The 12188-nt window shown below is 51.9% G+C and overlaps 1 protein-coding gene and 1 long non-coding RNA gene across 2 annotated transcripts in view; one reads left to right on the forward strand and one right to left on the reverse strand.

Annotated features, from left to right (window-relative positions):
• Window positions 1-12188, reverse strand: part of LOC139054635 (uncharacterized) — an 89610-nt gene that overhangs the window by 18665 nt on the left and 58757 nt on the right. The window lies entirely within an intron of this gene.
• On the forward strand, window positions 728-7400 carry LOC135902437 (uncharacterized). The gene is made up of 2 exons (XM_065432497.2): window positions 728-1218; window positions 5462-7400. Exons 1-2 carry the CDS (start codon window positions 1210-1212, stop codon window positions 6971-6973), a joined length of 1521 nt encoding a protein of 506 aa, XP_065288569.2. The 5' UTR covers window positions 728-1209; the 3' UTR covers window positions 6974-7400.

Here is a 12188-nt window from a genome sequence, read left to right on the forward strand (position 1 = left end):
CTTCCTTCCTGATCTGCTGTTCCCAGTATCGATATAGTTCAACACTATGCTTCTTTTCCAAGCAGTCGACCAGTTGGCGCCGGGAAACGCCCCCGTGCGTCCACACCCCGGTCGCGTACAGATGGCGACCACGGGACGCAATAGCCGAGCGGTCTGCCACGCACAACCACCGCGCAAGGTCGTCACCTGATTGCACGAAGAAAGTGCCGCGGGCGCAGCGAGCGCGATGCATACGTGTCCGTGCACTGCGAGAACTGTGTCGCCGCGCGGCCGGCGCGAGGAAGAAGGGGTAACGAAGCGGCGGCCTGGTTAAGCGGCGGTGCTGGTCCTCGTGGTGGTGGTGGTGGTGGTTATAAAAGCCGAGGAGTGGCCGGCGCGCGTTCCGATTCCGCTAGTCGGGCTCGTTTGGGCCGGCGCGGCTCCGCCCGGCGCCGACGCCACTCTCTCGCCGCGACACGGGAAGGCCTCGACAAACGCTCGGCGGCAAAGCGCGTTCTCGCTCGCTCGTGCAAGGCGCCGCCGCGCGCTGATCGCGCGCGCGTGAGCGTGCGGTCAGCTCGCGCGTGCAACGGCACCGCGCGGCCGACGTCCTTCGCGCGACCTTCTGCGCGGAGAAATAACTGACGCCTTTCGATCGAACGGAAGGGTGGGGACCCTGAGAGAAGGGTCGTCGCGGGAGGCGGGTGGGACGCTCTCGTTCGCTAACCGAGCTTCGCGAAACTTTTGAATAACGAAAAGCCGTTTGACAAAGGGCCTAAACCGAAAGTATGCCCACGCGCACCCACGCAGCGGTGGTTATGAATCAACGGTGCAACGCCGTTTGGCAGGAAGGCTGTGAGAAAGCCAGCTCGCGATGGGTCGCTGTTGGAAAAAAAAAAAGAAATGCGGCGGCGACGAACGGCGCAACACATGCAGGCGGCGCGGGGATGACCACGTGCGGGGCTGCGACGGCGGTGGCTACGCTGGTCGTCGTCGTCGTGGTCTCCGTCCTGTGAACAAAGAAGCAGGTCGTCCCCGCAGTAGCAGCGCCGGGGCGGTTCCATCGCCCGCGGGCGGCCGGCTGGCCCCGATCGGCGCTTATACTTAAAGGACGGGTGGTCAGCCCAAGGGAAGCCAGTGCGCGAGAGCGCCCTGCACCGGAAGCCCCGCACCGCTGCTGCTACCGTCACTGCCCTCGCCGCCGCCACAGCCACAGCCACCCAGGGCGCCATGATAGCTGTGAGTCCCGCTAGCGTATGCGTCGCCGCTGCGTTGTACGGAGCAGCTCTTGCGTCACTCCGCGCCGCTGGTGGAGCAGTCCTGGCGCAGCGCGACTTCTAGGCACTGGCGGGCTTTGTTTTTCACCCGCGCTCGCCTGCTTCATTTCGCTCCTCTTGCGTCATCGACAATGTGGAATCGATCATGCGCCTATGACGAAATCCAAACATATTTGAAGTGGCAGATTTCGTTTATGTTGCTTTTTTTTTCGTTCCGAGTGCTCTGGCACACTTTATGTGGCAGCCATATGGAGTATTTGGAGAGCGCTTAATTTTCGGGGGCGCAGGAGCTGGTGGATGATTGTGTCAGGAGTGAAAGCGTCATTTAAGGATCGATGTGCTTCCTTTATTGTGTAGGTAATTACTTTTTTATTCGGAAATTTATTGCGCTATACAACCCTGTTGTTTTTCTGGGTATTACCGACGCCGAACACGTCCGCTTTTGTATACTTCGTGAAACCTTGTAACTTTTTAACGGTGTTTCATGGCATGTCAAAATTGCACGTGTAGTGTTCGAGTAACGTGTTCGATGGGTGAGTGAGCTTGCTCATCTTGCTCTCTTTCTAACGCATACGTAATGAAGATAAAGCGTCTTCGACCCATGTACATTCCGGTATAGTTCCAGTGTTAATAGCGACGTGAACAGCTACTCGCAATACGGATTGCTATTTTTTTTTTTGTAGTTGCAACGATTTTCCTATGAAGTTGTAGTACGACAACGCTATTTACACAATCGACGCTGTTAAGACTTTACTACATGCCCTTCCACTTATGCTTGCTCTTCCATGTTCGGAAGCTAGCGCCTTAGCCTTCGCTGAATTCGCGAAACAAGACACCCATTTGTTGGCCTGTGCCTGGCCACTATCATCTCAGCTATCCCGGCACTGAGCTAACTGCGCAGTGCTTCTTCTGTTTCAAACGCAAAGACATAGACTCACAGCTTTAGTCACTACAAGCTCTGTTCAAACACCCGTTAAACGCGGTAATGTTCTGTTTAGACAACGGCCGAACAGATTTTATTTACTCTTCTTTAGATTTCAATGGAAATGCCATGCTTTAATACGTCTTTCAAGTAAATATTTACTTAGGCCTTCAGAAATTGCGCAAATGTTTGCAAATTTGAACCTTCTAAAAAAACAGTTACGCATCAAGTTCAGAGACTGTAACTCCTTAATAAAATAAAAACAAAAATAACAAGCACGGCGATTATGCAAACGCTAATAATTGGAGTGTACAAACGGAGGAATATTGAATTGCTCTATATGCTATAAGTGCTGCCGCTATCTTGTAAATGACAGTTGCAGGACTCGCGTATATAAATTAATTCAAGTACCCATTACTGTATACATTGTTTTAAAACTTCATTCTCATCGAATGCTCAATGAGTTTCTTTCAACATAATTGATACGTATAATTTCAGCAAGAAATTACAAAGCTGTAACTTAATTCATCCACCATTTACCTTCCATTTACGTCTTTTCATTAATTTTGTAAGAAAGTATAATGGCCTAAACCAAAAGTCTGCTACCGACAACCTCCATTGTTTGACTTTTTCTCGCGGACTGTTCTTTATCAAGATTGGTTCAGTATTTCTTGAGAAAAGCGTTTCTATGCTTCAAATTCATATGTACATATTCGCCGCAGGAGATATACCGTCCAGTGAGAGTACCTAAAGCACCGCACACATATCCCTCTCGCAGCGTTTAGAGACAGAGCGACAAATACCGATTCAAAGTCAGAGACATCAGCCAGACGTACATCTGGGAAACTATACCGTAAAACTATTCCAAACTATTTCTATTCCATTCGTGCAATCATCCTTCCGCGATTGGTCAAAAACTTTTCGGGCCACCCCCAATTCGCCTATCTATCACGCGACGTCACGAAAACTGCGAGAACTCCCCATCTGATATGACGTGCACACACTGATTGTGCATGATTAGGCCAAACAAAAGAAAAATAATCATTTCCCATTCTACACCTTTCTTGCCGCTAGCCCTGGACTATTGGTGAAACGTTCGCGGACTGCACCCATTGCGCCTGTCTGTAACACGACATCGCAACACTACGAAAACTCACCACGTCGTCACCACCACGTCACCACCACGTCACCACCACGTCACCACGTGTAGGCATTAAAGATGCCATTAATATGCCGAACAAAACTGATTTTTTTTTCGGAATAACCGGAGACTGCCCATTCCAAAAGGAATAGGAGCCGTCTGCCTAGCGATCACTCGGACATGGGCTACTCGGAGCTTCCGGGGCGCATAAACTTATTAGTGTATATAAGAAACATTTTTACGTGGCAGTATAACGTTGTCAGGCCCTTTTGGCACGTTTGCGACATCGCTCTGCCAACACTCCTTCGCTGATGATCCCTTTCAGCGCCATTCTTTAACCTTCCGTTGCGCGCCGCCGCGATTTTCGACCAACCACAGCAAAATACAAGCAAGGGCAAGCGGAGCAAATTGCAGACGCCGGAACCGCTCCTCTGATCCGGTTATCTACTTTCACTGCGCTAGCTCGGCCCCGCCGATACCCTCTCAGCTTAAATGGGCCCCTCGCCTCTTGCCAGCCAATTAGATGAGCAAAACCTGTCAAAGCAGGAAGTGACATTCGCTTTGAGATCAAACAAAAGTGATCTCCTATAAACGAGGAGAGCGTTTGCCAGGTTGGTTAAAACAACGCTGCGACTCACCGCCCGATGCCTACGTTGGCGGTCACGTAAATGTGACGCCAGGAGATTGAAATGGAAAAAAAAAATGGCTGTGGCTTAGGTAAGGTTAAGCCCAGGATGCGAAGCATACTAGCCTTTATTTTAGTTGTTGAACCACTGTTTAGCCTGGTGAACTGCTGTTGCTTGGCTATATTTGGTTCGGCTAGACGAAGAAACAACTCATGCATTACTTCTTCGCCTTCAAGAGTGGAACGCGACAGCGTTCCCGTCGACCCGCCAAGGGGTGTAAGACAATGGGCTACAGGGCAGCGACTACGCGCCCCGCATTGGACGCGGTGAGCGTCGAGCAAAGCAGCGTTCGGCGCGGCAACGAAATGTGCGCCTGAGCAAGAGACGCACGCCTTAGAAACAGCGCGTTTCTAAGGCAACACCGCATTCACTAGAGGCGCTTTTGTACCGCTTTGAAGCGTTGTACTCGTGGCTCAGTGGTAGCGTCTCCGTCCCACACTCCGGAGACCCTGGTTCGATTCCCACCCAGCCCGTCTTGCAAGAGTTGAGCCAAAGCCACTTCTCCTCTGTCGTGACGTCACGGTGTCACGTGATTTCATGGTCACCGCCGCGCCTGAGGAGCTGGGTTGAGCCCTCGTAATATGCTTCGCATAAAAATGGAATAGCTTTACTTTACAAGGCCCCTGGTTTGCTATTCTACACAGATGCAAGAGAGATGCATTTATAGAATCTGGAAAGAGGCAAGGCCAGCATCACTTGCCTTTAAATACAGTTTCCTGCTTCCGTGTCGATAACAAAATTCTAGATTTATAACATGGTTGTTTAAACACAAATATATTCGCTGGCAAAGGCAGGGATCAAAACAAAATAACGGGTTCCGTGAGTGCAGACGGAACTGTGCATTCTCGCCTAGCGAATGTCAAAATATGTGAACGCTTGCGTGGTATATTTAGCAGATAGCGTAATAAAAAGAAACAAAAGAAAGGAAAACTGTTCCGCAGCAGCTCTCCTCCTGTGCACACGTGACCTGCGAGATCAGCCAGTGTGCACGTGTGCTTTAAGGCCGAGTTACGCTCGAGCCGCACGCCGCACCGCCTGCCCGCCGCACACGTGCGGTAGCGCGAAAAATTTCACATGTCGCATACCGGTGCGCAAATGTAGGTTTACATTGCCAATCATAACATTACCTGCTGGACTTAAACCTCTCTATCAGCCTGTCGACATCACCCTGTCTTCTAATTCCCACCTCACCTCTCACACACGATAACTACGCGTACTCTTGCGGACACTCCCGCCACCCCCACCCCCTTTTTTTTTTACTGCGCGCTTAGAGAAGAGAAAGAAACTAGCAGCAGCAAATATTGAGTACCCTTTAGCGGCTAGGCACTGTTGTAAAATGCGCAACTTTATTTTAGTGGTCATCAAAAACCTTCATGCCTAGCATGTAGCTGCACACCTGACAAGTGGGTTCACGCCTACGTCTCCTCACACGTGGCTATCCCATTCGATGTCGCAGTTCCTGAGCGTCATCCTCATCGCGTCTCTCGGACCACACGTCCGAGCGGGAGATGCTTCCCAAAGCAGTTCTGGTGGATCTTCAGCATCCGGCACGCCAGTCTACAAACTAGCTCAAGGACTCGGGTCTTCACCAAACCATGGCCAACCGGTCAAGGTGCCCGCTGCAGTGTTCGCCTCCAGTGCTGGAGCAGCCACCGCGCAAGCGGGCGGCCCGGGGCCGTCTGGCTACCCTGGCGCAGGCGCCCACGGTGCGCCCGGCGTGCACTTGAACGCCGGCGCCCCTCCCGCCGGCGGCGGGGCCGGTTACGGCTTCGCTCCTGGCTATGGCTACAACCCGGCAGGCGCCGGAGGACCAGCAGCAGGAGCCGGTGGATACCCTAGAGCTCTCCTGCCTCAAGCGTACGCTGGTGCCGCAGGCGGCGGTCACCAACAGCTGGTAGCCATTGGTGGACCTTCCTATGGCGCCGGAGCGCCAGGATACGGCGCCGGAGCACCAGGATACGGCGCCGGAGCACCAGGATACGGCGCCGGAGCACCAGGATACGGCGCCGGAGGACCTGCAGCAGCCTACCCGGCGGGACACCCAGGTCCAGCGGGAGCTGTCGGTCCGGTGCCTCTGGGGGGATACGGAGGAGCTCACGGAGGTGCGGCGGGCTACGGTGGAGCTCACGGAGGTGCGGCGGGATACGGCGGAGCTCTCGGAGGTGTGGTGGGATACGGCGGAGCTGCCGGAGGTGTGGTGGGATACGGCGGAGCTCCCGGAGGTGCGGCGGGATACGGTGGAGCTCAAGGAGGCGCGGCGGGATACGGTGGAGCTCAAGGAGGCGCGGCGGGATACGGTGGAGCTCAAGGAGGTGCGGCGGGATACGGCGGAGATCAAGGAGGTGCGGCGGGTGCGCATGTGGCTGGACCTCAGGCGTACGGACTGATCGGCCAGGGTTACGGCGGGGGACACGCGGGCTCTCCCGGTACAGCCTTCGGTAGTGCGGCAGCTGGACCAGGAGGGCACGCTGGCGGTGGCCCCGCCGTCTACGCCGTGCCTCCGTCTGCAGCCCTTCACGCCGGAGCATATCCTGGCAGTGGCGGTGGCGCGTACCTTGGCGCAGCCGGGGGTCATGCGGCTGGGCTGCCCGCTGGTCTCGCAGGACAAGGTGGACACGTCGTCCAGTTCGCCGGCGGACCGGTCGGCCAGTACCCTCTCGGCCAGGGTTCCGGTCAAGCTGGCATTCCCCTGCACGCCCTCGGCCACGGGGGTGGCTACGGCGGTCAGGTGGCCGGATTCGCGGGGCCATCGCTAGTCGCTGGTCCAGGAGCAGCAGCTGGTCACGGGTATGGCGGGCCGGTAGCTGCGGCTCCCGGATACCATGGACATCCCGGTCACGCTGTCGGCGGTCTGTATACCGCGCTAGCGGGAGGAGCCGGTGGAGCCGCTGCTAAGTCCGGCGCCACTGGACAGGCCGGTCTCGGAGTCACGTACGGCGGCCAAGGGAAGCAGAAATCATCCAGATGAACACGGCATTCATAGTTAGGGTTGTTTTGAATGAAGTACTGAAGACTGCGCGGGGAATGCGGAAGAAAAATAAGGAAAGAGATAGTTCGTTGTATAGTATATGCCTGAGCGCGCTCTATTGAATGCCGCTAAAGCAGTATAGTGCAAGGGAGAATTTTTATTCTGATTTAAATTCTGAACTGATGCATCTTATTTCGCCATTCGAATCTACGTTAGCCTGATAGACTGACCAGGATAGACTAAAGCATGAAAAAGAAACGTTAATTTGCTCTGATTCAGATTGTACAGCAAAATTGCAAACAGGGGATTCGTCATCTGAACAGAGTTTCCCTATTGAGTGTACTGTACTACGCATAGTCGCCTCCATCTTGTTCGATACGCCACCACCAACATCGTGGGCTCCATTAAACACATTACTGACACGCAACTGACGGTTTTCTTCGTTTCTTTCTTCTTTGTGTGTGCGACACACTGCCTTGCCTCGCACCACGAGGACAACACAATCACGAATGTGTGTGTGCGTGTGCTGCTCAAATAATCGGCTCGCGCGAGTATACGTGCGAGCCCCGCCATCGTCAACAGGCGGAACTCGCGCGTGTGTAAACGTACACACAGTGCACGCGCAATGCGTGAGAAGCAGCAGCAGCCGCCGTTCCGTGCCGCGGGCCACCGTCCGCTGGAGCGGGTAAACGAGCGTGTTTCGGAGAGGAAGAGAGGGACCCTCGGCGCACTCGGTGTCGTGTTTGCACGAAGTGCACGATCCTAATGCATCCGCGAGTTTACCAGCAAGGCGCGCGCGCATATTGACGAAGCCAACAGACGGGCGAACAAACTGGGACGACGATAGTGCATGCCTGCCTCCCATTGTCTCCCCGCTCCCTCCCACGGTTTTGAACTTGAAGTCAAGCAACCGACGGCGACGTGCAGGTTTCGGCTGCAGCTTGGGCTCGGCGTCTCGACGCGCGCCTTCCGGCCAAGTGGGACGCACGATCGGTGGGCGTCGTGAAAGGAACGCAATAACCTTTTCTCCCCAAGCAAATCGCTCCGAACTCTCTCCGCGCGTGCACTCCCTTTCATCGGCGGCCCTAAAGGTTGCGTCGGTCGTGCCCATGCCGCAGCAACAGCAGCAGCCCGAGGCCTCTACCGGGGCTTTCCCTCGGCCTTGCATTATCCGACACGATGGCTTGCGCACATACGCAGACATTGTGGCTTGAGAAGAAAGCACAATAAAAAAAAGGAAAGAACGCTCAACGTGCAACGATCTCGCGATAATGTTTGTCGACAGTGCCAAAGCTATAGCAAGAACTCGCGTCTGCGCCTTCGGGCGGTAAAACGTGGTCAACACGCAGGGGGGCACACTCGCTAAGTATGCACGCGGACATCGATTCAGTCGGCCTTTTGTTAGATGGAACTGCGAGACACAGCCAAGTGGAACGGACGATACCGCGGTATTTTCGTCACGATGTCATTTCTGAGTGTTGTTCGCGCCTGACCAGCGGAATCGAAGCTCGTACAGAAATGGGAAAAGCCTTTGGCAGAGGTTCCGGGCAGGCCAGGTATACAGCCGCCTCCCTCAGTTAGTTATAACTTGCCGCAGGGCACAAAGCGATGGAAGTGGTTTTGATTCGCAGCATAAAAACATATACACCTTGCTTGCAACAAAAATAAAGTTCTTGTGGATCGAATGCAGTGGCGCGAAAACTCTGTAGAATTCGTTTTTAAGCAAACAAGGAACACATTTCCACGAGCCGCCGCAGCGCTTGCTCGAGGGACCTTCGTAATAGCGCCCGCGGCAACATATTCTATTCCGCGAACTTCGACGAATACGGAATTTAAAAAGGGCGATGCCCATCCATCCTTGTAAACATCGTGCGGTATCACGTTCGTTAAAGGAGTACTAATAAGATTTCGAAGTGGAGATAACGCGTGAGATCGACGTATGTGGGCACACACACACACACGTCGTCTGCGAAATATGAACGCCGAATATAGCTTACAACATATTTAAAATCAATTTTAAGGTACGTGCGCGCAGCCAACCGCAAGACGCGGCACCTCGCGACATCGACATCAAGGAAGGATGGTAATTTATTTGTTATAACACAGTGCATAGAGATAGCGGCAGCCAGGCAGAAACCGCTATGGATAGCTTTTTTAAACGTTAGAGGAGCATATGATGATGTAAACCGAGAAAAGTTATGGAGCCAGTTGAAGGAATATGGTCTAGATAGAAAGTTGGTTGGATTCCTACAGCAAGTTTATACAGATAATGAGGTAGAGTTAACATGCGAGAGGGAAACTAGAAAGCCAGCTAAAATAAGAAGTGGTCTCAGGCAGGGCTGTCCTTGTCGCCCCTGCTTTTTATGATATACATGAGCCAAGTGGAAAAGAGGCTAGAACAGAGCACAATAGGAACCGACATAAGCTATATGCTGGAAGGACAGAAGGTAGCACAAGTACTAGCCTGACTGATGTATGCAGATGATATTGTACTGCTTTCTGACACCCGAGTAGGGCTACAGGAACTAATGAGGATATGATATGTGGAGAGGAGGGATAAAAATTGGGACTGCAATTTAGTAAAGAGAAGTCTGGGATAATAGTATACAATGAAGAAAGGGGGGAACCATCGGAAATACAAGGCACTAAGATTGATTACGTTCAAAAATAGAAGTATTTAGGCATATGGCTGAACGAGGGCAAAAAGTACTTGGAAGAAGTTGAAAAAATTATGAGTGAAAAAGTGAAAAGGAACTCAGCTGTAATGAAACACAAGGCAATATGGAACTATAATAGGTACGAGGTGGTTAGAGGGGTATGGAAAGGTGTTATGGTACCTGGCCTCACATTCGGAAATTCAGTACTGCGCATGAAATCGGAAGTTCAGGCATGCATGGAAACAAGACTGAGAAGTGTAGGCAGGTTGGCCTTAGGAGAGCACGGGAACACGCCAAATGAGGAAGTGCAGGGGGACATAGGATGGACGTCATTCGAAGGTAGAGAGGCAATAAGTAAGCTAAAATATGAACAGAGACTCGCAGCACTGGGGGAAGAAATGTGGCGGGAAAAGTGTACAAATATTTATACAGGAAAAGTTTGAACACAAAATGGACACTCAGAACTAGGGAGCTGAGGATTAGATGCCTACAGCCGAGGGAATGGTTTCAACGTGGTTCTAGTGTGGGAAAGGAGGTGAAGGAGACGGAAAGAAAAAGATGGGAAGAAAGAATGCTCGGAAAGCCAGCACTAGCTATGTATAGGACACAAAAACAGGAGATAAAGAGAGAGCTCTTATTTGATAACTCGCGGGGCAGCTCACTATTATTCGAAGCTAAGACGGGGTTTTTAGAACGAACACATACAGGGCTAAATTTGAAGACGTGGACCTTTTATGCACAGCATGCGGAGCCGCAATTGAGACCACAGAGCATATAGTGCTGAGATGCACAGACCTTCGCCCGACTCTGGCTGACGGAACAGTGACAGATATGGAAGGTTTTCCCGGAGAACGAGGGCAAATAGACGAGAAAAGTGTGGCAGTAACGAAGGGGAGGCTAGAGGATAGGTGGAGGAAGTCAAGGGAGAGATAATACCATAAATCGGGGAGTTAATGTTTTCTATACTACTTTAGATATTTATTTTGGGAGAGGAGGGAGTGAACACTAGTTTAAGGAGAAAGGGATATAAAGAAAAAGAATAGGAGGGGGAGCAAAAGGCTAGGTGGCGCCAGCCGCCGCTCGTTACAAAGGGTGTAGCCGCCATCCATCCATCCATAAAGAACCGAGAAAACACTAGGTCACGAATTTTCGTTGGCTGCCACGCCGCTTGCATGTGCTCTTCTCAGTTGCTGCTTGTATAGTGGGACGCTCTCCGGGTCGCTGCAACTGCAGAATTAAGCGGCAGTCTTTGTCGGGCCTGCGGATTTCCCGCACTATCAGCTTGGCTGCGCGGCACTGACCATTGAACGTGGCCGATGCGAGGGTCTCGAGCTTCGTCCTCGTTGTCTCCGGCGGCAATATCCGAGTCGCTGCTTTCCAGTGGGTCGAATTGAAAGTGGTTGGCCACGTCTAACGCGGCGTCGACCCCCGGGAAGTCGGCGCCGCTGGACGACTAAAACCACGACGACGATGATGGCGAAGACATCGCAAAGCACGTGCAGGCGTAGCACACGAACTAGCAACACGAAGATCGCGCGTCAGAGCATGCGTCAGAGGTTCGATCACGCGCCCAGCTGTGTTTACATTCCTTGTCTGGCCCATCTCGTTGCTCCCTGAAACCGAAAGTCGGCCTGATCGCTACAAACAAGACTTCAAATAATTACCTGTCGCGCTTTGAAGTAAATGAGCTTTCTTGCCGTCATCACTGGGTCATTAACTACTTAATAAAGCAGAAAAAAATCAGATCAATATTTTTTTCGTAAGTACTCCTTGAAAACCTGACGATAGATTATTCCTGTCGCACTTTGAAGAGGGAAAGTAAGACGTGCACTATACTAGGAGACTTAATCAAGCATACTGATAATTTCAGTGCTTCCACCACGAGTTTCGCTTATGACGTGTGCACATTTCCCCTAGAGACCCGTAATTTAACTCCTTCACTGGCATTGTTCGCGGCGCCCTTGTTGCGTAGGCTAAAAAGAAAGTATTTCTTTCTTTCTTCTCTATATTGTAACCAATATTCTTAGATCCAAGTGATTCAACGCAAGAACACAAAAACAGGCATGGAAAAGAAAGCATTACCAGCGAATTAATGTATTGCCTAACATTATGGGAGCAGCTTGTCTCAGCTGACACATAGGAAGAAATTCACAGGAAATTCATACGAACACAAGTTAAAGATACGTTGGTTGGTGGTGCATCATTTCTAAACACATCTGGGAGCCACTTGCAACATTAAAATCCCTTATCTAACTAAGCTGAAAGACTCGCAAACACTCGAAGTCACGCGTTAAAAGCACGACGGTGAAGCCGGCTCGCAAACCAATGCACTTCATTTGCTATACGCCGCATCGAATTTCTGATCACATTTCTGCAAGTGTTTTTGTGCTCGCTTATCAAAATAACTTGGCACTGGTACACAGGCTGGCCGTCAGCCATTGAGTAGCACGATTTTTCGCGTGTTCGTGTCTGTCTGTCTGTCTGTCTGTCTGTCTGTCTGTCTGTCTGTCTGTCTGTCCGTCCGTCCGTCCGTCCGTCCGTCCGTCCGTCCGTCCGTC

Source organism: Dermacentor albipictus, chromosome 1, assembly GCF_038994185.2.
Source record: "Dermacentor albipictus isolate Rhodes 1998 colony chromosome 1, USDA_Dalb.pri_finalv2, whole genome shotgun sequence".
In the NCBI taxonomy this organism is placed as follows: Eukaryota; Metazoa; Arthropoda; class Arachnida; order Ixodida; family Ixodidae; genus Dermacentor; species Dermacentor albipictus.